Source organism: Schistocerca gregaria, chromosome 5, assembly GCF_023897955.1.
Source record: "Schistocerca gregaria isolate iqSchGreg1 chromosome 5, iqSchGreg1.2, whole genome shotgun sequence".
NCBI lineage: Eukaryota > Metazoa > Arthropoda > Insecta > Orthoptera > Acrididae > Schistocerca > Schistocerca gregaria.
The window spans coordinates 545407988-545434939 of record NC_064924.1 but is presented as its reverse complement, the minus strand read 5'-3'; the positions used below and the strand labels follow the sequence as shown (position 1 = coordinate 545434939).

Below are 26952 nucleotides of genomic sequence, written 5' to 3'. Positions count from 1 at the left end.
TAAAGAATTCACGTTAGCATTTTGCGCCTGATAGTTCGGTAATTTTCGCATCGGTCAACACTTGCTTTCTTTGGGATTGGAATTATTATATTCTTCTTGACATCTGAGGGTCTTTGATGTGTTTCATACAACTTGCTCACCAGATGGTAGAGTTTTGTCAGGGCTGGCTCACCCAAGGCTTTCAGTAGTTCTAATGGAATGTTGTCTACTCCCGGGGCCTTGTTTCGACTTAGGTCTTTCAGTGCCCTGTCAAACTCTTCATGCAGTATCATATCTCCCATTTCATCTTCATCTACATCCTCTTCCATTTCCATAATATTGTCCTCAAGAACTTTGCCCCTGTTTGGCCCCCCTATATACTCCTTCAACCTTTCTGCTTTCCCTTCTTTGCTTAGAACTGGGTTTCCACTTGAGCTCTTTATATTCATGCAAGTGGTTCTCTTTTCTCCAAAGGTCTCTTTAATTTTCCTGTAGGCAGTATCTATCTTACCCCTCATGAGATAAGCCTCTACATCCTTACATTTGTCCTCTAGCCATCCCTGCTTAGCCATTTTGCACTTCCTGTCGATTTCATTTTTGAGGCGTTTGTATTCCTTTTTGCCTGCTTTATTTACTGCAATTTTGTATTTTCTCCTTTCATCAATTAAATTCAGTATCTCTTCTGTTACCCAAGGATTTCTACTAGCCCTCGTCTTTTTACCTACTTGATCCTCTGCTGCCTTCACTACTTCATCCCTCAAAGCTACCCATTCTTCTTCTTCTACTGTATTTCTTTCCCCCATTCCTGTCAATCATTCCCTTATGCTCTCCCTGAAACTCTGTACAACCTCTGGTTTAGTCAGTTTATCCAGGTTCCATCTCCTTAAATTCCCACCTTTTTGCAGTTTCTTCAGTTTTAATCTACAGTTCATAACCAATAGATTGTGGTCAGAGTCCACATCTGCCCCTGGAAATGTCTTACAATTTAACACCTGGTTCCTAAATCTCTGTCTTACCATTATATAATCTATCTGATACCTTTTAGTATCTCCAGGGTTCTTCCATGTATACAACCTTCTTTCATGATTCTTAAACCAAGTGTTAGCTATGATTAAGTTGTGCTCTGTGCAAAATTCTACCAGGCGGCTTCCTCTTTCATGTCTTAGCCCCAATCCATATTCACATACTACGTTTCCTTCTCTTCCTTTTCCTACTGTTGAATTCCACTCATCCATGACTATTAAATTTTGTCTCCCTTCACTATCTGAATAATTGTTTTTATCTCATCATACATTTCATCAATTTCTTCATCATTTTGCAGAGCTAGTTGGCATATCAACTTGTACTACTGTAGTAGGTGTGGGCTTTGTATCTATCTTGTCCACAATAATGCGTTCACTATGCTGTTTGTAGTAGCTTACCCGCATTCCTATTTTCCTATTCATTATCAAACCTACTCCTGAATTACCCCTATTTGATTTTGTATTTATAACCCTGTATTCACCTGACCAAAAGTCTTGTTCCTCCTGCCACCGAACTCCACTAATTCCCACTATACCTAACTTTGACCTATCCATTTCCCTTTTTAAATTTTCTTACCTACCTGCCCTATTAAGGGATCTGAAATTCCACGCTTTAATCCGTAGAACGCCAGTTTTCTTTCTCCTGATAACGATGTCCTCTTGAGTAGTCCCCGCCCAGAGATCCGTATGGAGGGCTATTTTACCTCCGGAATATTTTACCCAAGAGGATGCCATCGTCATTTAACCATACAGTAAAGCTGCATGCCCTCGGGAAAAAGTACGGCTGTAGTTTCACCTTGCTTTCAGCCGTTCGCAGTACCACAACAGCAAGGCCATTTTGGTTAGTGTTACAAGTCTGCTGCCCCTCTTCAGGAACCACACGTTTGTCTGGCCTCTCAACAGATACCCCTCCGTTGTGGTTGCAACTAAGGTACAGCTATCTATATCGTTGAAGCACGCAAGCCTCCCCACCAATGGCAAGGTCTATGGTTCATGGGGGGAGGTATCAGAGCATGGACCAGTTAATTTGTGCGAGTGATTTTAATAATAATCCAAATGCTATAAACCTGTGTTTGGAACCGTAACTTCTATCTTGATCATTAACATATGCAGGGTTCTCTCTTAAGTGTGTATAAAACTGAGTATCCTGTTTCAAATGAACTAGTGATTTATTTATGTTGGTCAAATGTGCAAAGATTAGCAAAAGTTGAAGTTAAAACCACAAAAGTGAAGTTAGTTAGAAACTTGTTAAAGTACTCTCAGTTTAGTGTAAACTATCATTTTTGCAAAAATATAGTGCTAGATAGTGTGAATGTTACTGTGTAAAATATCTGCTTCACTTGAAACATAATTTACCCTCGATTACTAACATGAATGATTTTTTTTTAAGTTAATTGAGCACAGTGTTGATCAATTTTCCTTGCAATGTAAAAATATAAACTATTCCAATTGAAGCTCTGAATTAACTTTGGTTGAATTAATTTTTGCTACTGAAATAATCAGTTTGACTAGTGATACTATACCAGTTTATGGGCCCCACCATATTATTCTCATATTGGAAAGGTGATTGGAATATTATTGCTACTAAGGAAATCTGACATATTTCTTTAAATGGGAGTATAAAAAGTGTAACTGTGGTATTTTTTTTTAATTAGTGGTTGTTACGTATCAGTTATGTTAGAAGCTCTCCATGTACAAGTTTAGTTCTGTACTTCCTGCAGTAACATCTCAGTACTGAGTCAAATAATGATCTTGGTTGTAGCCGTTATTAGTATAAGTTTGGTACACTTTTGCTTTCTATGATTATTGGTTTGTGCTTTATTGGTAACTACTGTAACCCACAGCTCAAAGTGTCCTGTGTCCGTTTGTATCCTGTGTGCTATTCAAAGGGAATACTAATGAAAATAACTTCAATAACTGATATTCAATTTTCTTAAACTTATATTTCCAAATTAATGTGCCTAATTAGGCTGGCGACCATTTGTATGTTTTCATTCACATAAGATTTTACTACTCTCATTAAACCCAAAGGTGTAGTTTTCCTGTTAATTGCAATACAGTATAACCCCGATTTTACATTCCCGGAATTAACATTTTCCTGCCGTTTACGACTTTTTTTTGGTCCCGTCAAATTTCCTATGCCCACAATTTTAATTTGCACCTGATTTTGCATCAACATATTTATAATTTTCATGCAATTTACACATTACAAAAAAATGTTTGTGGGGAAAATGTGATGCTGGCAGTCCAGTACGGTTTACAAATATTATGTGGTTAAGCTTCTTGACACCAGGATGCTTTATTCCATGGATTTGAATGCGTAAATGAGTAAAAGTTGTATCAATGTGCGCTGTATCGCCGGCCGACGCCAAGCTTTACTTGGCTTGGGTGGCTGATGGGAGTAACTTGGTTCATTCAAATAAAGATATCATGACCAATCAAACCATTTCCAAACTGTCTCTACTGCGCAAATGCAGTTCCATCGTTGTCGTTATCATTGTGATCATGACCAATCAAACCATTTCCAAACTGTCTCTACTGCGCAAATGCAGTTCCATCGTTGTCGTTATCATTGTGATATCTTTGTCGAACCATATTTAGAGCGTTTCAGCGTATGGCCATGGGGAGCGCTAGTTGACACTGTCATTCACTTTGTGTTGCTCAAATGTGTTTAGTGTAAACACAGCGTCGGTTATGTATTGTATTCATGCTGAGCAAAACATGTTTCGAGAATTTATTCTCATTGTCAGTGCCGTATTTAGATATGTATTTTTGTGATGTTAAACAAACAAACAATATGAGTAATAGTTTGCCCGTGTGTGTGGTTTTCTACATAACTGATGTGGCACTGTACCTGATAACCTCAAAAAAGATGAGTACATTGCAAGAGACGCAGAATAACACACATCCAAACACCATACAAAATACTTATTTACATATTTGCATTTGACAATGAGAAAAAATTCTCGAAATGCGTCGTGCTAAGCATAAAAAAATACGTAACTAGCACAGTATTTCATTATTTAAATAATGAATGACAGCTGCAGGCTTTCCAAAAACATCGACTATGACACTTGAAATTAAGTCAAACGTTTCCACTTCCCAGACAGTTATCAATCCCAGTTACATTGTTGGTTTTTATTAGATAATACACCTTTATTAGAGAATAACAAATTCCCTGACAAGTCTTTTGATGCCTGTTATGTACATATATCATATATAAAGTGCAAGGGAGTATCCTATATGTAGCTTTCACAGCTTAAAACACTATTTCCCACATTTTACCGCGTTTTACACAATTTTTTTGAAGTCCCTTGAAAAGTGTAAAAGTGGGGTTTCACTCTATATATTCAAAATTACAGTCTGATACTTTTATCTGTTTGACATACATGCATGGTCAAAATTATAAATCCTCTCAGAGGGTAGCATTAGCTTGTGTCACAGCAGGTTAGTGTTATATGTGGCTTTTCCTGCGACAGGACTTAAGGTTAGGTTGTTAGGGAAGAGGGAAATTTAACAGGTTAGTGTTATAAACGTGGCGAAAAAATGTGTGACAGCTCATTGAAAAAGAGTGAAAGTGCTTGTGAAAAATACTCAACATTGAGCAAGTGAAGTTTTCTGTCTAAAAATGTTTAGTGCAATGCGCAGTGTAATTTAACTTTTTGCAACCAATGAGGATTTATTGTTTTTTCACAAGACGGGACTTGTACAAAGTAATATGTATCTTAAAATGTAATCCTTGTATATCCGAGGAGGACATCACTTATGATGAAGATGCCTAATTTTTGTTAGAAGTATAACTTGTGGATATTTTGTGCAAATATACAATACACTGTATGTAAATATTTTGTATGGGGATTTTCATATGGCCACTTCATGTAAGCATAAATTTGAAAAAAAAAGTACTGTGGTTTTTGATAAGATTTCTTATTTAATATTTTTTTGTGTAGATTGTTAAGCCCAATTTATGGGGTCAGCTGTGGTCATTGAATCGCCCAGTTAGCTATTTGCAATATCTATCTGGTCAATCCAATGAGGGGGTGATGTGATGAAGCAAGCTGGGATTTTTTACCTCCCCTCTTGTGTTTTGCCATCTGCCTCATTAAAATTCATTTTTGACTAATTACCATTAACATACGTGAGTATAATCTGCCTCTGGCCCTCAGTTTTAAACAATATAACACAAGATCTAATGTTATGCTTAGTTTTATGTATGTAACTGATTTCCTAATTTATTTCAGCTATTATTAGTTAGCACCTTTTGTTATATAGTTTTGTAACTTAAGTTCTATTGTTGACTTATAAACAAATATCAATTCTGTACTAATTATAAACATTTGGAGGAACAACTAATAGCATTCTTAAAGTATTTATTTGGCTCTATTCAAAAACATGTTAGCAAAGCCAGCTCTTAATTAATTCCACAGTAATTTCCAGTTTTGTCAAAAATATTGTTTGCATAACTGTATCTGTTAATTTCATGATTTAAACAAATAATACAGCTTGACCCTTGTAGTAGAAGAAACTGTTAAAAAGAAGCAATTTTTTAATGTATTCAGTTAATTTAATGAGTTAAATTTTAATTGCGATTTCTGTAAACATCAAACAAGGTGTAGTTTCAGTGCCTATTGTTGTCATAATTTATAAGGGCCCGATTTTTGGCCCTGACACAGTCAGTCCATGGCCGAGTTTCAGACAAGAAACCTGTGTTGGTTACATCAACAACAATGCATCAACTTTACTGTGAAATAAGTGTTACACCAATTGGCCGTGTGCTGAAGCAATGACAGTGTCTGTTCAATTTATTTGAAAGACTGTGAAATGTGTGGTTAGGTTTCTACTGCTCATAGGTGTACTACTGTAAGCTATTGTAGCAGTATGTGGATGGTTGCCTGCAACCTATTAATCAGGCTTATCGAAAGTTAAACTATAGTTAATTGGCCATATTAAATGTGTATACTGGGAGACTGATTTGTGAACAGTGAAAGTAAAGAACTGTGAAATGCAAATGTGCTCCTGTCAGCTACATCTTTTACAGCTGTCAGTGTTGAACTTCCACCCCCACTTTCGAGCCAGTATAGCAATGCAGTATGTTGACACTGAGGACAATCCATGGGGAAACAAAGCAGGGCGAACGTCACAATGGTAATACATGAGACCACCTCATTCAATGTGCAAGTGTTACTACAGTTACAGTTTGTGCCTGCTATAAATACCGAAAGATATTTGAGTCAACTAACAAGCCTCTGTGAAAATTCATTTACAGATTCATTTAAACATTCAGTATTCCTCAAAACTAACTGTGCTTTATTCATTCCTTAAACTATGGTTCATCCACACCTTCCCATTTGGTACATACACACCTTTCACCACCATTGTGCAAGAGTTCAAATCGAGCACATGGGTGATATAAGGGGCAATCAAAAAGTTTCCATTTGGAAGACACACTAGGCCTTTCTCTACATCATCTTGGTGCTATATATTTAATATACCAGCATCAAAGTCACACTGGCTTGCGTATATGGTGACCAGACGTCTGGATTATTGGCACAGCCTTCGTGATAAACACGCAAGAAGGCGATGTTAGTAGGTGGCACCAGGATCGAGAATATTTTATCTAATTACCACACAGTGGATTGATGAGAGGAATAGATTAAACCTTGAATCATTGAAAGGTCTGTTGATGGTCCAATATAATTGAAAAGAATTTTCGTGTGTGTCATTTTACAATAATCTGTAAAGTAAGCCTAAACTTCTGCAAAAAATTGTTTCCTCTGAGAAGTATCAATAATTGTTAAGGAATGTATGTATGTTATGTCTATAAATAATAAACTCATTGATTAAAATTGAATGTATGTTTGATGGAGAATACTGCAAATGAGAACACCATCAGTCAGCTTTGGACAAGCCACATGAAAGTAGCCAATCAGGAGTGGCGTTTAGGCTGCCGTCTTTGTTAAATCTTAAAACTACACCTAAATATAAAAACAACTGATGCTACACTGTCACAACAATCAATATTTTTAATTTAAAATAAAAAATATTGCTCTGGGAATCACCACCTGACCATCAGTAACAATTAACTACTAGTTTTACCAGTAATTCCCGGCAGTCACGTGACATGCCCAAAGCTGACGGGTGGTATCCTCATCTGCAGTTGACCCGTTTGAAGTGTCCTCTTTTTTCTTCCTTTGTCCTCCTTTTTGAAGCTGTTTGTCCTCCTTTTTAAACAATTGCATCTGGTCACCCTACTTGCGTATATGCTTCACATCATTCTCAAATGGAAAATATTTGATTGTTCCTTACAGAAGATGTAAATGGCAGTCTTACTGGTGACCAGAAAGAAGCAACAGTTAGATGGTAACAACACTTATTACAAAGGAAATAACACTGAGAAATAGTGAGCATTTGTGTGGAATCAGAAACAGAACCTGACATTCTATTCAGTGAAACAAATACTAACAAAGAGAGAGAGAGGCTGGTCAGTACTTACCTCAGCTCAGTACAGTCGATAGATACACAAAAAAACAACCGAAAATTTACATTCCTAGCTTTCGGAATAAATGTTCCTTCATCAGGGAGGAGAGAGGGGAAAGAAAGGGAAGAAGGGAAAGTGGATTTAGTTACTCACAACCCAGGTTATGAAGCAACAAGGAAAGGAAAACAGGGAGGGTAGCAAGGATGGAGGCATGGTTGTCAGAGGGAAGCCAAAGATATTCTACTGTAAGTACTGTGCCAGCTTCAAACCAAAGAGGATGCATACAGAAGTAAAGAGGTATACAGTATAAAGATAAACACAACTATGTAGGATGAAAAGATGCGTTAATGGCTAAAGAGGAAAGGGAAAGAGGAGATAACTGAAGAGTAAATGTGAGTGAGGTTGTTTAACGTAGGTTCAGTCAAGGGGGATGGTGGGATGAAAGGATGTGTTGGAGTGCAAGTTCCCATCTCCGCAGTTCAGAGGGACTGGTGTTGCGTGGGAGAAGCCAAATGGCACATACAGTGTAGCAGGTTCCTAGGTCCCTAGAATTATGCTGGGGGGCATGCTCTGCTACTGGGTATTGGACATCTCCTAGGCGGACAGTTCGTCTGTGTCCGTTCATGCGCTCAGCCAGTTTAGTTGTTGTCATACCGATGTAAAAGGCTGTGCAGTGCAGGCATGTCAGCTGATAAATGACATGTGTAGTTTCACACGTGGCCCTGCCTTGAATTGGGTATGTTTTACCAGTATCGGGGCTGGAGTAGGTGGTTGTGGGGGCATGCATGGGGTAGGTTTTGCAGCTGGGTCTGTTACAGGAGTAGGAACCGCTGGGTAGAGAAGGTAGTCTGGGAATATTGTAGGGTTTAACAAGGATGTTGCGGATGTCACCACTCGCTATCTCTGTTTTTGAGCAATGTGTGTTCTTTCCCCCTAATCTGGACATACTTCCTTACTCTGGTCAACTTTTTCTGCATTTTTCTTATTTAGTGGTCTTCCTTCGGTATTGAACATTACCAACACAATTTCTTTCTTTCTTTCTTTCTCATGCTTCCTTCCATGTTTTATTCCTTCTTTTGATTACTATTTTACACTCCTGGAAATTGAAATAAGAACACCGTGAATTCATTGTCCCAGGAAGGGGAAACTTTATTGACACATTCCTGGGGTCAGATACATCACATGATCACACTGACAGAACCACAGGCACATAGACACAGGCAACAGAGCATGCACAATGTCGGCACTAGTACAGGGTATATCCACCTTTCGCAGCAATGCAGGCTGCTATTCTCCCATGGAGACGATCGTAGAGATGCTGGATGTAGTCCTGTGGAACGGCTTGCCATGCCATTTCCACCTGGCGCCTCAGTTGGACCAGCGTTCGTGCTGGAGATGCAGACCGCGTGAGACGACACTTCATCCAGTCCCAAACATGCTCAATGGGGGACAGATCCGGAGATATTGCTGGCCAGGGTAGTTGACTTACACCTTCTAGAGCACGTTGGGTGGCACGGGATACATGCGGACGTGCATTGTCCTGTTGGAACAGCAAGTTCCCTTGCCGGTCTAGGAATGGTAGAACGATGGGTTCGATGACGGTTTGGATGTACCGTGCACTATTCAGTGTCCCCTCGACGATCACCGGAGGTGTACGGCCAGTGTAGGAGATCGCTCCCCACACCATGATGCCGGGTGTTGGCCCTGTGTGCCTCGGTCGTATGCAGTCCTGATTGTGGCGCTCACCTGCACGGCGCCAAACACGCATACGACCATCATTGGCACCAAGGCAGAAGCGACTCTCATCGCTGAAGACGACACGTCTCCATTCGTCCCTCCATTCGCGCCTGTCGCGACACCACTGGAGGCGGGCTGCACGATATTGGGGCGTGAGCGGAAGACGGCCTAACGGTGCGCGGGACCGTAGCCCAGCTTCATGGAGACGGTTGCGAATGGTCCTCGCCGATACCCCAGGAGCAACAGTGTGTCTAATTTGCTGGGAAGTGGCGGTGCGGTCCCCTACGGCACTGTGTAGGATCCTACGGTCTTGGCGTGCATCCGTGCGTCGCTGCGGTCCGGTCCCAGGTCGACGGGCACGTGCACCTTCCGCCGACCACTGGCGACAACATCAATGTACTGTGGAGACCTCACGCCCCACGTGTTGAGCAATTCGGCGGTACGTCCACCCGGCCTCCCGCATGCCCGCTATACGCCCTCGCTCAAAGTCCGTCAACTGCACATACGGTTCACGTCCACACTGTCGCGGCATGCTACCAGTGTTAAAGACTGCGATGGAGCTCCGTATGCCATGGCAAACTGGCTGACACTGACGGCGGCAGTGCACAAATGCCGCGCAGCTAGCGCCATTCGACGGCCAACACTGCGGTTCCTGGTGTGTCCGCTGTGCCGTGCGTGTGATCATTGCTTGTACAGCCCTCTCGCAGTGTCCGGAGCAAGTATGGTGGGTCTGACACACCGGTGTCAATGTGTTCTTTTTTCCATTTCCAGGAGTGTAACTTTAGTTATTTAATTTCCCTACCCACCAGTTACCCATGTACCCTAATCCTATACCTCATTATTTACATTCATTCCAGAAACATGCATTCACCATAGCCAAACTGCAATCCCACATACTTTTCCTCTGGTCCTGCTTAAGCTTTGGAATTACCCCTAAAGGACTTACCTTAAAAGTTCCCATCTCTGGGTGGAATTCCTCCTTCCACCAGCCTCTCTTGGACTTCCAGAACCTTCCATCCTTAGCCCTTACCCAACTTTTCCTGAATCTCTACACTACTTCATGTAACCACCACTCCCAACAGCTTCTATCTCTCTTCAAAGTCCTCCACCTCTCAAACCCTTGCTTGGAGAACACACTCAGGAACATCATCCTAGAAGCCAGCTGCAAACTTGAGTTCCATGCCACACACCACCTGAAAAAACTATCCACAGTGCTAGTGCAACACTTAAGAAGTGGGGTCCCTCTCTCTATCCCTCACAAACACCAACTACAACACAGCCTTTAACGAACCCCTCTCATAGCCAACAAACCTAGCCTAGCCACCCTACTCAATCTCCCACAAATCACCAGTCCCAATTCAGTTCTAAACCTCTCATCCAGATCCCTCTCTCCTCCAGACATCTGTTCTATCAAAAGGCCTAACCTTTAGCCCCACGCCTAAATTCAACCACACTGCGCTGGTTAAAGATGTCCTCTCATTCACCCGGAACCTCAACTGGAAATATCACTTCACTACCCAAACACAGCCCCCAAATACTAGACCCACTGTGCAACCTTGTCTAGAACAGTTCAGACCGCCTTCTCAAAGAGATCCTCCTCCCCTCCCCCAAAACCATCCCTTGCAGACATTTCAGGAATTCCTCACATCCAGCGTTGCCTCCCAGTCCTTTTTTAAGAACATCCTGACAACCCCCAACATCACCCCAGCTGAATCCCGTGCCATTAAGGAGCTGAAAACAGACCGCTCTATTGTCATCCTCCCAGCAGATAAAGGCTCCACAACTGTGGTACTTGACCGTGTGGAGTATGTGGCAGAAGGACTGCATCAACTCCCCGACACCTCAACCTACAAAGCTGTTACCCAGGATCCCATTCCCTCCATCCAGACTGAGCAGCAGAAAATCCTAAAAATCCAAGGTCCCTCACAAGGCATTACAACGGCTTCCATAGACTTACTCACTTCACCTGAGCCACGTACCCCTACCTTCTACCTATTACCCAAAATCCACAAAGAGAACCATCCTGGCCATCCCACTGTAGCAGGCTTCAAAGCCCCAACAGAACGTATCTCAGCTCTGGTAGACCAACACCTCCAACCTATCACCCGCAGACTCCCATCCTACATCAAAGGCACAAACCACTTCCTAGAACGCCTCAAATCCATTCCCACTCCTCTCCCATCTGAAACCTCTCTCGTCACCATAGATGCTACATCCCGTTAACACAAACATCCCACATACCCTTGGTCTCTCTGCCCTTTAGCACTACCCGAAGATCTTCCAAAAACCTCGTTCCTTACCACACTTACCAATTTCATCCTCACCCATAATTACTTCACTTTTGAAGGCCAGACCTACAAACAAATCAGGGGAACGGCCGTGGGAACCAGGATGGCTCCGTCCTATGCCAACCTCTTCATGGGCCGCATGGAGGAGGCTTTCCTGAAGACCCAACAGCTGCTTCCCCTGGCCTGGTATAGGTTTATAGATGACATCTTTGTGGTCTGGACTCATGGCGAAGAAACACTCCTTAATTTCCTCCGTAACCTCAACTCCTTTTCGAATCTGAATTTCATCTGGTCCTTCTCCAAAATCCAAGCCACCTTCCTGGATGTTGACCTTCATCTTGTTGAAGCTCACATCCACACCTCTGTCCATATCAAACCCACAAACAAACAACAATACCTTCACTTTGATAGCTGCCATCCATTCCACATCAAACGCTCCCTTCCCTACAGCCTAGGTATTCGTGGCAAATGTATCTGCTCCAGTGACGAATCCCTCAACAATTACACCAATAACCTGACCAGTGCTTTCCTCTCCCGCAACTATCCTGCAGACCTTGTCCACAAACAGATCTCCCGAGCAATACATTCCTCCCCGTCCAACAACAATGTTCCTACCCCCAGACCACACAGATGCATCCCCCTTGTCACCGAATATTATCCTGGCCTCGAATACATCAACAAATTACTCTGCCAGGGATATGACTTTCTCAAGTCAACCCCTGAAATGAAGTCATCCCTTGACAAAATTCTCTCCACACCACCCGGAGTTGCTTTTTGTCGCCCCCTAACCTCCGCAACAACCTTGTTAAACCCTACAATATTCCCAGACTACCTTCTCTACCCAGCGGTTCCTACCCCTGCAACCAACCCCGCTGCAAAACCTGCCCCATGCATCCCCCCACAACCACCTACCCCAGCCCCGCTACTGGTAAAACATACACAATTCAAGGCAGGGCCACGTGTGAAACTACACGTCATTTATCAGCTGACATGCCTGCACTGCACAGCCTTTTACATAGGTACGACAACAACTAAACTGGCTGAGCGCATGAATGGACACAGATGAACTGTCCGCCTAGGAGATGTCCAATACCCAGTAGCAGAGCATGCCCTCCAGCATAATTCTAGGGACCTAGGAACCTGCTACACTGTATGTGCCATTTGGCTTCTCCCACCCAACACCAGTCCCTCTGAACTGCGGAGATGGGAACTTGCACTCCAACACATCCTTTCATCCCGCCATCCCCCTTGACTGAACCTATGTTAAACAACCTCACTCCCATTTACTCTTCAGTCTTCTCCTCTTTCCCTTTCCTCTTTAGCCATTAACACATCTTTTCATCCTACATAGTTGTGTTTATATTTATACTGTATACCTCTTTACTTCTGTGTGCATCTTCTTTGGTTTGAAGCTGGCACAGTACTTACAGTACAATATCTTTGGCTTCCCTCTGACAACCATGCCTCCATCCTTGCTACCCTCCCTGTTTTCCTTTCCCTGTTGCTTCATAACCTGGGTTGTGAGTAACTAAATCCACTTTCCCTTCTTCCCTTTCTTTCCCCTCTCTCCTCCCTGATGAAGGAACATTTATTCCGAAAGCTAGGAACGTAAATTTTCGGTTGTTTTTTGTGTATCTATCAGCTGTACTGAGCTAAGTACTGGCCAGCCCCCCTATCTCTTTGTTAGTATTTGTTTCACATCTTTATATGAGATTTTCCATTAATAATTCTATTCAGTGAAACAGAGAATGCCATGATGGGAGAGAAACACATGTGTGCAATGAGTGTAATATGTTAAAACTTTTTCAGTTGTTGGGCTATAACATTAATACCACATGCTAGCAAAGATTTTCAGTTGTTGGGCTATAATACTAATACCACATGCTAGCAAAGTTCTCCTGTACATAATGAATCAAGCAGAATTTGTGACAGGTACAGATACTTGAGAGGCTATCACGAATTTGAGATAGATTAATGAAAAAGTTACGAGTTCTGATTCCTTGCCTTAATTGTTTCAGAGATAATAAAAAGGCCTTCGATTGTGTCACATTGGACAAGTTGACTGGGATGGTGGAATTTCAATAGTTGTCACGAAAATCAACAATCACTGCTTTGGTGATGATACTACCGTCACTGTAGGAAATGAGGAAGAACTTAATGATCTGTTCTCCAGGATGAAGACTATTAGTTTAAATTTTGGGCTGAAGATAAACATGAAGAAGACCAAACTAATGGTTAACTAATCAACACAATTTAGATCAAATTCCACCTATAGGTTAAAGGATCTGGAGGTAGTGAATGACTGTATGTCTATGATATCTCTGATCAATGACACAGGAAACTGTGATATATGAAGAAAACAACTAATTTTCCTTGATTGAGCTGTGATGGTTAAACTTTCTACTATCTGGTAGAATTAATGTGGAATTAATTCTTTTGTCATCTTAAAACTCTTCATATTTCATACACTCTATTTTAGATATACTTCAATCTACTTTTCAAGTCAATTAAAAAGGAGGACATATGAAATAAAGTCAAATAAGATAGGTAGCAAGTCTTTATGAGCTCATATTCTATGGTGAATTTCTTTCATTTCTGCCAAAGTTTTCATAAATTTAATTGAAAGAATAAAATGTGTCCCCAGAAATAATGACACAGTTGTAAGTATATTTTAGTTGTGCTATACAAAATATGTGTGAACAGAGAAAGAAACACCAATTATCTGAAATATCTCACCTCAATTAACATCTTCAGAACATCTCCTTTCACATCATTTAGTTTTGCTGAGAGGAGGAGACACGCTCCAGCACATAGTTTACGATTTTCTTTATTTATAAGGTTTCGTAAGATCAATTTTTCAAAGTAAACGTACGCCTGTGCAACAGTTAGTAAGTCAATGCCACATTCCTGTTTTGCAATCTTCCTAATTTCCCTTTTCAGACTTCGGAGTTTACTTAATGTTAATTTTATGTGAGGAAATTTTTCCTTAAATTTATCATTTAATTCCTTCTTGAGATCAGATGGGCGCACATAGTCAATCACTGATGTCTGAAACATATTAAATTTTTCTTCAGTTAACTATTGCACACATAACATAAACTTAATATTAATGCTAATAATAATTATGGTTAACTTTTCTTTTCTATAAGCTTGTGTCTTAATAGTACTGCAATATTAACACAAAACTTAGACCAGTCTTCTGCGATCTTGCTGAAAAATCACATACATCATCACCGTACCTCCTACAACTAATAACAAAATAAGCATGATCAAAAACAGACAAAATACATTTCAAAACTGCTTGAAAGTATTATACTCATTTTAAACAAAACTTGCCATCATTTTTCTGACTAATGGGTACTGTCCTTTTACAAATGATGTTTACGAAATGAGATCAATTAGTAATTTGTTGAGAAAATCAACCAAGGGAAGAGAAATCTGTCATTAGTCTTTTGTTGCTAATTTCTCCCTGTTCTAATATCTCTCTCTCTCTTAAAACCTGCCCTCTATGCAACTTTTTGTCACTGATGTAGTAAACTAGAGATGCTGTTAAAATCAAGTTAGGAATTAGGTAACCATTTATTGATGCAGATTTATAAATAGTATGGCAGTATGACTTGAGATTTTTTTTATAAAATTCGGAGTATAAACAAACCCTGTTCTATATTTTATAAGAATAGTGACAGTTTCTCATTTCAACTTGCCACTGTTCACCGAGTACCCAAAAGCAAAATTCCACACAGATGGAATTATAATCCTGTAAAAGAATTCTGCCTTATTGTAACTATCTCTTTCTTCTTTTGTTATGGACACTGTGTGAAAACAGGCAAACCCTTCATGGACTGGACTTCCCCAGGACCTCTTTATCCTTTTTCCTCCATCTCGTCCTCTTCTGAATTCTTGTATTTTCATCTTGCCTGTTCCATTGGTGACCTTTTAGTCAGCCATAGATCATTACTTGTTTTTATCATTTTTAACATATTAGTTGGTCTACATTTAGTTATCCTTGTTCGTCCCTTTTACCATTATTACTCTCTCAGACCATTCATTCCTGAGTAAAATTAGTTACTGTCCTTTGCTTTGATCCAACACACTGTTTCCCATACTCAACTATTAATTCTACCAAGGTCTCTCTTGATTACATGCCCAGCAAATATTGCCCATGTGAGTCCAGTTCCTTGACACTGTGCTCACATTTTGGTACATTCCTTCTCTTATTCCTCTGTCCATCTTTCACACCGCTTTTTAGGCATAGCATCTTCCCAAGAATTTTGCTATCTTCTTTTTCTAAACCATTTCTTCCTTATATTATCATCCCCGCCATCAGTAATGTCATGTTACCCACTGTTATGTCATAGTGGATGATATGTGTTTCTCCTGGTGTATTATTTCTATTTAAAACTTTTCTTTCCATATGGTAAGCTACTCTCAATATTGTTCACTGTCCTTTCTGACCCTCACTACACTTAATTCTTCTAGTTCTATATTTCCAAGCTACTTGAAAACTTTTTGGTGCCTCGTAGTGTTTCCCTGTTTTCGGTAGTATTAAGTGTCTTTGTCCTTCTGTCTTTAGGCTATTGTTAATGCTGCCCCTCTTACTACTTTGCTCCATCTGTTACATAATTTCTTATCATTTCCTTTTACCTCAACATCTGCATAAGCAAGGCAATCAAACTGTGCATTTTTATCCTTCTTGCCCGCATATGTCTTATATACCCCAATTTCACTGTTTGTTACTCTCCAATGATTGTTCCACCCAGTGCTATGTTCAACAACATTGGTGGCAGTCCACCTTCCTGTTTCACTCTCATAATGATTTATATTAAAGTGTGATCTGCAGGAATTGCATTTCAAGATCACTACAGTCAAAAAATGGCTCAAATGGCTCTAAGCACTATGGGACTTAACATCAGAGGTCATCAGTCCCCTACCTTAGAACTACTTAAACCTAACGACAGCACAAAAAATCCATGCCCAAGGCAGGATTCAAATCTGCGACCCTAGCAGCAGCGTGGTTCCACACTGAAGCGCCTAGAACCACTAGACCACAGCAGCTGGCTCACTACGGTCAATTCTATTTTCCATTAACCTAATATTTTTAAGAAATATAGTCACAAGAACTAGTTACCTACTAATGAGGAATTCGTGTCTTATTTCTTTCTTTAACATTACGAAATACGTTGTATTAACATTACTCAGTGTCAAATAGGAAAACTGTTGTGTCTGCTATAGCTACCTGCCAAAACTAACCCAGCATTAAAGATTATGTTACAAACCATGGTTTATTACAATTCACACATACGGTAATTACATTCAGAATCTCCAATGCGACAACTAAAGATGGGTTAGGAGCTCATTTTTCAGCTTCGTAGAAGAAAATGTAACTATACAAGTATCAAATAGTGCCCTAAAGGACACAGTACAGGACTACCTTGCCAACACGAACATATGTGTATTTAATTTTCCTTTATAATAGGCACTGTTCTGTTTTATAAAGCTCTATAATTTTTTTGGACATATTATAACCAAAATTTATAATTCTGAGAATAAACTTGAAACATGTCACTCATATCCAAAAAGGAAACAGCAGCCTGAAATAGATCATTCTAAAAATTATTTCTTTAAGTGAGGAAATCGGTGCAATGAACCCAAACGAAAAATCATTTATACTTGGGCAGCAGTATCAAACTACTTCACAGCATTTATGAGACTAATTAATTCTCTGAAAACAAACTCACTCATGGATATTAACAATGTAGGAAAAGACAGATGCTACTTACCTGTAAAGAAGACATGTTAAGTTGTGGACAGGTGCAATTAAAAGACACTTACATAAAGCTTTATGCCACAGCATTAATCAGCAAAACGGAAACACACATCATCCATACACATAAGCAAGCACACCTCATGCACACATGACTGCAAACTGCAGCATCTCAGGCTGGAAAGCAGCTATCACATGCGATGAAAGCAACAACCTGGAGGGGGCAGGAAATGGGAAGGGGTGTAGTGTATGGGTGGGGCGAGAGACAAGCAATGTCTGGCAGAGTGTGCAAGGATTAGAATGCCAACAGGTGCAGTGTCATGAGGTTGTGGGGCAGTGCCTGCATTCTGACTGCTATCATCCCTTTCACACCAAAAAATCCCTCCCCACAGCTTGGCCACCCAGGGTTGAAGGTGTTGAGGTTGTGAAGGAACAAAGAAGACAGGATATCTTGTCCCAGAGTCCAGATCATGAAGATATTGTTAATGAACCTGATCCAGACTAGGGGTTTGGTGTTTTGGAAGTCTAGGAAGGTGTCCTCTAGACAGCCCATAAAAAGGTTGGCACAGGAGGGTGCCATGTGTTGCGCCCATAGCAGTGCCGCACATTTGTTTATAATCTTTGCTTCAAATGAGAAATAATTGTGGGTTAGAATAAAGTTAGTAAGGGTGTGAAGAAAAAGGTAGTGAGTTTGGAGTCTGAAGGCCGCTGGGAAAGATATCGTTCAATAGTTGTAAGACCATGGGCGTACGAGATATTGGTGTATAAGGAGGTAGCGTCAACAGTGATGAGTAGGGATAGAGGAGAAGCCTTCTGACAGAAGGCCTCCACCAATTATCTGACTCCAATCCCTAGTTAAAGCCTTATTAGGCCTATCCCAGAACATCTTCCCTGAATCCATTCCCCTCTTTACCCCAATAACATCATGCACACCCACCTTCTATATTCCCCGCAAAATCTACAAACCCAACGGTCCTGGGCACCCCATTGTGGCTGGTAATAGTGTGCCTACTAAGAGCATTTCGGCCCTCACTGACCAACAGCTCCAACCAACTGCCTGTTATCTAGCCTCCAATGTCAAAGACACCAACTACTTCTTTTGCAGACATTCCACCATCCCTACCTCTTTATCTCCCGCATCCCTACCCATTATTGTTGACGCCACCTCCCTGTACACCAACATCCTTCATGCCCATGGTCTTATGACTACTGAATACTTTCTTCCCCAACATCCTTCAGACTCCAAACCCATTCCTCATACACCATACTAACTTTACCCTAACCCACAGCTACTTCTCATTTGAAGGGAAGATATATAAAGAAATCTGCGGCACAGCTATGGGCAACCACATGGCACCTTCTTATGCCAACCTTTTTATGGGCCATCTAGAGGAGACCTTAGCTTCCCAAAACACCTAACATCTAGCCTGGTTCAGGCACATTGATGATATCTTCATCATCTGGACTCAGGGCCAAGGTACCCTACTTTGTTCCTTTACAACCTCAACACCACTTCTCCCATCCACTCCTCGTGGTCTTCCTCAACCCAGCGTGCCACTTCCCTAGAAGTTGACCTCCTCCTCTATGATGGCTCCATCTACAACTCTGTCCGCATTAAACCCACCAATCATCAACCCTTTCACACCAAAAACTACCTCCCACACAGCCTGGCCACCTGGGGTAGGCATCTCTGCAATGCTGAGGGTCTCACCAAGGCCTTCAAAGACAGGCACTATTATCCAGACCTAGTCTGCAAACAAATATCCTGTGTCATTTCCTGCAACATCCCCAAATCCCCCCCCCCCCCCCCCCGCCCCCCCTCCACCACCTAGCCACAATGGAGTGTACTGTCATCAAACAGTACCACCCTGGAGGGGAACAACTGAACCACATCCTTCACCAGGGCTTTGATTACCAATCATGTCCTGAAATGAGGGACATCCTACCTGAGTACCTCCCATCCCTCCAATAGTGGTGATCTGTCACCCACCCAGCCACCACATTCTAGTCCATCCTATGCCACTCCCAATCCCTTGTTACAAGGAACATATCCCTGTGGAAGACCCACGTGCAAAACCTGCAGTCCTGTCACAAGTTCATCCTACCCCATCACGGGCCAGGCCACTGGTGAAAGCAGCTGTATCATTTACCAGCTCTGCTGCAATCACTGAACATCTTTTTATATTGGTATGACTACCAACCAGCTGTCCACCAGGATGAGAGGCCACTGTCAAACTCTGGCCAAGTGCAAAGTAGACCACCGTGTGGCATAACACGCAGCTGAACATAACTCACTTTCTTTCAATGGCTGCTTCACTACCTGAGCTATCTGGATCCTTCCCTCTACCACCAGCTTTTCTGGTGGGAGTTAGCGTTACAAAATATTCTCTGCTCCTGTAATCATCCCAGCCTTAACCTAGGATAACATACTGTCCCTACACACTCCACCCAACTGTTTCCGCCCCCTCCATCCCTATCATCTGCTCATCATTCTCATCTCTCACTCTACTAGACAGCGTTCATCTCTCTCCCCACCCATACACTACTATCCCTTACCCATCCCCTCCAGACAGTTACTTGCACCCCGATGGCGTGTGTGTGTGTGTGTGTGTGTGTGTGTGTGTGTGTTTTCCCAATGACATATTAGTTACATTAAATACTAATATCATAATGTTATGTATACTGGGCAAAAATACAAGTTTCAGGTCAGCCATTCATGTAGTAATGGAAACAAAATCTTTTCTTGTATGTTTTCCTTGAAAGTGTGCTTGTATAAAATTCCATATGTATGACATACCATATAAGAGGTAAATGTGAGAAGTGTTCGATGTTTGCCTGCAATTAGTTCTGGATCATCCAATACATTTGGTGAATAATGAACCAAAGACGAGTGCACTTGATGAGTCTCGTCCCAGTCAAATGTTTTATTGTCGGCAAACAGCAAAGGTGGTGAACCAGGAGCTGCATGATATGATGGTCTGTGCCCACTGGCATCGTATGAAAAGTACCTGCACACACAACATTTAGAGATAATGAAGGCACTGTAGTAGTAGTAGTAGTAGTAGTAGTAGTAGTAACAATAATTTTAAACATATGGATGCTTACTGCCACTAGAAATATAAATTTCAACACAGTGTAACTTCAAAATTATAAAAAGTGAAATTTTAAAATTAAAAATGCTACACAGATCTTTATCAAATTGTATTAACTGTTCATAGAATGATATATATGAATCTTCACCATTGTCATCACAGTATTCAAGATAAGAACTGTATTCCAGAAATTAAAAACACTTCCTGCCCCATAAGGCATATTCCATCACAACATATGACTTCATCTGTACTTTAAACCATTATTTTTCTTCCTTGCATCTATATCTACACAAGTTTCTAGTTAATTCATGTATAGCTGTGGTAAAAGAAAACACAGTTCTATTAATTTTAGAACCACGCAGACAAAAAACTGAGGACACATGGGTAGGTTACAACCTAACACCACAGCAGCCAGGTGATTGAAATAAGGACCATAGAAGGATTAGACCATAAATTCATTTAAGGAATTATACTAATGTACATTTATACCTTCTATAGAAACTACTGAAAATCTTATTCAGGATGACCACATAAGAATTGGAACATCATTCCTGAACATGAGTTCAGTACCAAACATTGTGCCAGAACATACAATAGAAAGGCAGACAGTCTAATAATGAGTTATTACATACCAGTATACTCTTTTCTTATTACTATCATTATTATTTTAGAAATTAGTGTATGATAACAACAAACCCACTTTTCCAATAACTGTTTCAGGACTACGAAACACAGTTCTCAAAGTATCTTTTCTACAATAGTGTCATCACATTTGATCTCACTAATGAAGTTAGGCACAGATAAAGAAGAAAAATTAAACAGTGAGCAATTTCTGTGATCTGAACAAAGGTTTACCCCTCCATAAAGAGGTTGCTTGTGGCTTGGTACTTCCTGATTCCTAGCAATACCACCAGTATCACCAATGTAATGATTAAAAATGGGCTACTGATAAACAGAAATTGAAGGTCAGATAGATGCTGAAGTTCCTGATATCCAAACAAATGGAAGTATAATTGAAACCACTACAGCAGTACCATGTTTACAGGGACTAATTCAGACAAGAATATGGTATAAAATGAAAAATAAATTTCCCATTTTTCTTAGAAAAGAAAGAAAACCAGGATTTTTTTGCAATAATATTAATGATAATCTTCATGCATCATATTCAAATGGGCTCTTCTGATGTATAAAATGATGCTCATAACATTGTGGGACAGAAAGGGAATTTGGCTTTTTGGTTTTTAATGCAGAGATGACACAGCAAATTTTGGCTCTTATAGTAAAACTCTGTTCAAACTGTAAAACCAATCACAAGGAAGGATGGAGAATTCAACCAGCAGAAACTTTACTGACTGATAAGAATAATAGTACACTTAAGACTTTGTCCACAACATGTTCCCTACAGAAGTTATACTGGCCAATATTTGACTATACATACTATAGTCCAGGTCCTACCAGTATTGTTTACCATCATTCCTCTTATCTGAGGCCATTACAATTGAACCAATATTTTCACAGAAAAGTCAGTCCCTCCAAGCAGACTTCTGTTACCCATGAACACTGAAGTTGATCCAATGATATTACAAACATATTTTGAGGCTAATAGGTTAAAAAGAATTTGCCTTCATAGCCAAGTGGTCAGCAAGTCTGACTTCCATTTGGATGGCCTGGGTTCAATTCCTGGTACTGCCAGGGATTTTCTTGGTGGTAGAACTGGAACAGAGTTCACTCAGAATGGGACGTCAATAGAAGAGCTACTTGACCGAGAATTTGTGGCTCCAAGACATGACGAGGTGAAAATGGCTGGGAGAGATGTGTGCTGACTCTGTGCCCCTTCATACTGTATTCAAATGATGCCACATGACAGAGGATGACTCAGCAGTTGCTCATCAAGGCCTGATTGTGGAGGTATCTCTCTCTCTCTCTCTCTCCCTCCCTCTCTCTCTCTCTCTCCCCCTCTCTCTCTCCCTCTCCCCCTTTTACTCTCTCTCTCAAATATGTTGAAAAGTAATGAACAGTTGCTGTATCTTTTTCAGTAATTGTTTACCGGTAACAACAACTTCATTTTGTTTCCAGCCCTCAGGAAATTAACTTTCCTGTTAGGTTTTGTATCATTAGGATGTGAAATATCCACGTGTGTCAAAGTTTTTGAGTGGAGTTTGGTACTTGAATGCAAATTTCTTTATATAGCCACTCACAAACAGTAAAATGAGAAATCATGAAAAATTAAGAGATGCCTTTTCTTTTTCGTCTTTATTTTTTTTGCATTGTTTGAAAATTCAAAACTTGGAACCACAGAATCCTCTCAGCAGAGAAGGAAATAATTATCTCAGTAAAGTAAATTATACAATTTTTTCTGGATCAGGACCAAGATATACAAATACGAAATGGCTGAGGAATGTCAATCCAATAGTATTAATAGGAAAACAGCAGCCTTTTACTCAAGCTTCGTATTGCTGATATTTTAAGAATAAACAGAGTAAATAAAATTTCCATCCTTAATATCTACTATTGATTTATTAGTAATAACAGTAACTGGGCTGAAGGTTCTGATTTATTCCCAATCCCTAATGGATTTGCTTCAAACTGTGATGAATGATTGAAAGGGAATTTTCAAACAAATAAAAGGATATTTCCCTGTATATAGATAAAATGTTTTTTTTTAGTGTATACACTTTTTAACAAAAAAGAAAATTTATAAATTTAAGAAATGCCACTGAGGAACTGGTGTTTACCAAAGAAAATATATAAAGAAGTAAAAAATTTAGTTTGGGCCAGTGCCAGAGATTTTCTCTTGAAAATGTTGAGATAAAATCTTAGCATGTGTTTGATATTAATATGTCATTTAATTATAAACCTCTTTAATACAAAGTACTGCTTATGCAATAGACAAATCACAAGTTTATCACATGTAGCATTGATCTGCGTGCTCAAAGTTGAACAAGTGCATTGAGGGAATTTTACCAATGAGGTCAGCACAATCAGCAGTGGCATCTTTTTACACAACTGCCTGAAGTAGATCACAGGCATACATGACATGAGCTCCGGTGGACACGATATAATACAGTGTAGTGATATGCCTCATGGGCCAGTTACGTAATAGCTTTGTGTCATTTCTGTTTTCCTTTTCGCTGCTCTCGCATTAACTTGGCAGTGAACTTCTCAGGCTTCTTTGACTCCTTTCGGGACAACCTTCCCTCTAATTTGGTTTTCTATAATTTTGAGCATGTTTATAAGTCACAAAGTGGCCTCTTATAACATTTTGTTATTTTTTAATTTGCTTTTTGACATTTCTGTAGCTTTGCGTTCACACAACACTAGCCTTTTGGACTCTTTTTTTTTTTTAAACAGGAACTGTCCTGTGATTTGCGTTCTCTACACTTTTGGCATATTTACGAGTCACATGAAATTACATTTTTTGTATTATTTTGGGATTTTAAATTGAATCCAATTTCCCTGTATTTTGGAGATTATTTTTATTGGTCACTTTGAGTCCTCATAGTAATTTGCAAGCTCTATACAATGACATCTGAATCAACAGTCTAAGCTAAATCTGTTTCTATGCTGCACCAATTTATAACTTTACACAGAGCTAATTTGTAGTAATCATGTGCAAGTGGCTCCACTGTTACAATGATGTAACAGGCAAAACAAATAATGTGCAACAAACACAGTCATGATCTATCTTTTCTGGGCTCAACCACTGTTTACCCATGATCAGTCTTGCAGTTATTAGGGCTTCAAATCTAGAAGTATTTTGTACTACAATAAACTTCACTGATGAGAAAATGACTTTTCATGTCACTAAGGGGCGAGGGGGGAATCAAACTATAGCAGACTCTTCTTCATAATACTACACCTACACACAAAATGGGTGCATCTACATCCACACACTGCAAATCACTGTGAAGTGCTTAGAAGAAAGTAATTTCCATTAATTTCTAAACAAGGACTGCTTAAATGCCAGTGTGCATGATATAATTAGTCTAATTTTGTATTTGCTATCTTCACGGGGGTGGTATGTGAGGGGCTGTTCTTGAAACTTTGTAAGTAAGCCACAACACATTTTTCCCTATTTTCATGAAGCTCTCCATTAAGCCAAACGAATTTACACACCTTTCTTGCTACCCTTCTTTGTGTATGTTCAGTGCCCCCGCTCCACTAGTTATTTGATATGGCCCCCACATTCTTCGGAAATTATCTAGGAGGAGCCACACAAGTGTTTTATAAGCAATCTCCTTAGTAGAATGAGAACATTTTCTTGGTACTGCACCAATGAACCAAGGCCTGTCAACTGAGCCTATGTAATTATTTCATTTCATACCACCACAAATTACCACGCCCAGGTATTAATAAGAGTTGACCGATTTCAGTTGTGATTAGCTGACATTGTGAACATAAGATATTGTATTGTAGCATTTTGTCAAGCAACAATTTTACATTTCTTGATATTTAAAGAAAGTTTCAGGTCTTTGTGCAACATTGAAAACACACAAAGACTTGACCTGATGTGTGTGTAGTCATTTTTCAGGTTGCACTTCATTAAAGATAACTGCAGTGCACAGATCACGGCTGTGTGGTAGCATTCTCGCTTCTCGAGTCTGGGGTCCCGGGTTTGATTCCTGGCTGGGTCAAGGATTTTCACCTGCCCCAAGATGACTGGGGGTGGTTGTTTCATTTTCATCATCATCATCATCATCATCATCATCATCATCATCCATCTCCATTATGGTCGGAGGCAACATTCCTCTACGCGCTGTCAAGAAGCATGGGACTTCAGTTTCATTTTTCAAAGATAACTGCATCACCTACAAGGGGTCAGAGATCTATTAATAATGCCAACCAGGTCAATAATATACAACACACCTCCCTGGGACAAGTCTGGAGTTACTTGTATATCTATCAGTGTCGGTTGGCATGGATGAGGTAATTCTGTTTGAGATACCACATTGTGTTTGAGATCAGAATATTTTCTATGATTCCACAAGAGATTGATTTCAATGGTGCTAGATGGTAGTTTCGTGAATCAGCCCTGCTGTATTTCTTATAGGTAGGTGCTTCTTGTAGTCGTCTTTTCTTCCAGTCACTAGGTCCAGTTTTTTTTATTTGAGAGATCTACCGTATATTATTATTGTGAGGTGGCTAATTCGGCTGCAAATTCTGTAGTGATATAAAAATAATTCAATTGGGCTATGGAGCATTTTAGTGATTTTGGCTATTTCCTATCGCCACTGACATAAATATCTCTATCAGTCATCTCTGCAATGCTGTAAGAGTTAAAACTGTGGCAGTATTCATGGATCTACCTTTGAAAAGGAATGTCACTTACTTTCGTGTCATTAACACCTTAACATATAACCAGAGGTCTTTAAGCCATTATGACAGAAAACATGTTTAGCACGTCAATATCTATACTCCTATGCTTTGTTTTCTAATGTTGTATACTAGTCACTGTTTCTTTAAAAGTTTCTTTACAGTGACTGTATACCATGGAGGATCCCTCGCATCATGAAATATTTTACTGGGTATGAGTTGTCTAGGAATTGAGAGTATTCAGTTGAAAAATTGGACAAGCATTATACTTATGAAAAATGTAGAAATACACAGATGTACATCGATCACTATTTTCTGACAGTCAGCTTCATTCTCAGTACACTTTCGGACCTGAGAGATTAGCTTCCCAATATCATCATCAGAAAAGTCACCCGCTGCCTCTTTGGCCTAGTGTTAAATGGCACTCTGGACCACATCATAGGTACGAAACCTTTCTTCAATCATGAACAACTTCAAAGAGCTGAAAAGATGAAAATCTGATGTTCCAGATCAGGTCTATTAGTGGGGTGGTTGTTAATATCCCAACGGAATGAATCCAAGAATTGCTTTGTGGTGACACACACTGTCATGCAACAAGCACAATCACTTTAACGTTCCCCTTCTTTTGTTCTGTATCACACTACAACACTTTTTTTAATCTTTAACAGTACCACACAGCATTACTTAATTTCTCCTGTGGTAAAAATTCAATCCTGTTACAGTCCCAAAAGACAGAATCCATCATTTCCCAGGCTTTGAAATTTGTGGCTGATAGTGTGGAGGAATGTCACCAATGCACTGACTCTCCTTTTGCCTCAAGGGTGCGATGGGCAACCGACACATTTTGTCACCAGTCACAACAGAGTCAAGGAATTGTTAATCTTCCAGTTTGAAGTGCTCAAGTAATTCCTGGGAAGTTTTGATTCTGTCAACTTTGTGTTGATTTGTGAGCTATTCTGCTACCCCACTCGCTCATAATTTTTGAAAACTAAGGATTTCAGTAATGGTTTCATGTGGAATATATCTGGATATTTCTGGAAACAGTGTGTTCAACTGGGCCAAAGTTAATTAAAGGTCACAATGAATCATTCTTTCAATCTCATTCAACATCCCATCAGTCATTATTGAGGGACAAAGATTCACTTATTCACCACAAACATCCATTCTGTCAGTCCCCATAAACAATTCTGATTTTATTAGACTTTCCCGGCGATTTGATGACATCTCGTGGAAATCGGGTTTTCTGCCGGATATCAGCGTCTTCCAAACACGATATTTC

At 40.1% G+C, this 26952-nt stretch overlaps 1 protein-coding gene across 2 annotated transcripts in view; it reads right to left on the bottom strand.

The window, feature by feature from the left end:
• LOC126272073 (CDK5 and ABL1 enzyme substrate 2) overlaps positions 1–26952 on the bottom strand; it is a 152337-nt gene that overhangs the window by 12009 nt on the left and 113376 nt on the right. For both annotated transcript variants that reach the window (XM_049974619.1, XM_049974620.1), the window contains 2 exons: positions 20066–20276; positions 14241–14552 (listed from right to left, as the gene is read on the bottom strand). In XM_049974619.1, the coding sequence (XP_049830576.1) occupies positions 14241–14552; positions 20066–20276 (523 nt within the window). The remainder of the gene's footprint in view (positions 1–14240; positions 14553–20065; positions 20277–26952) is intronic.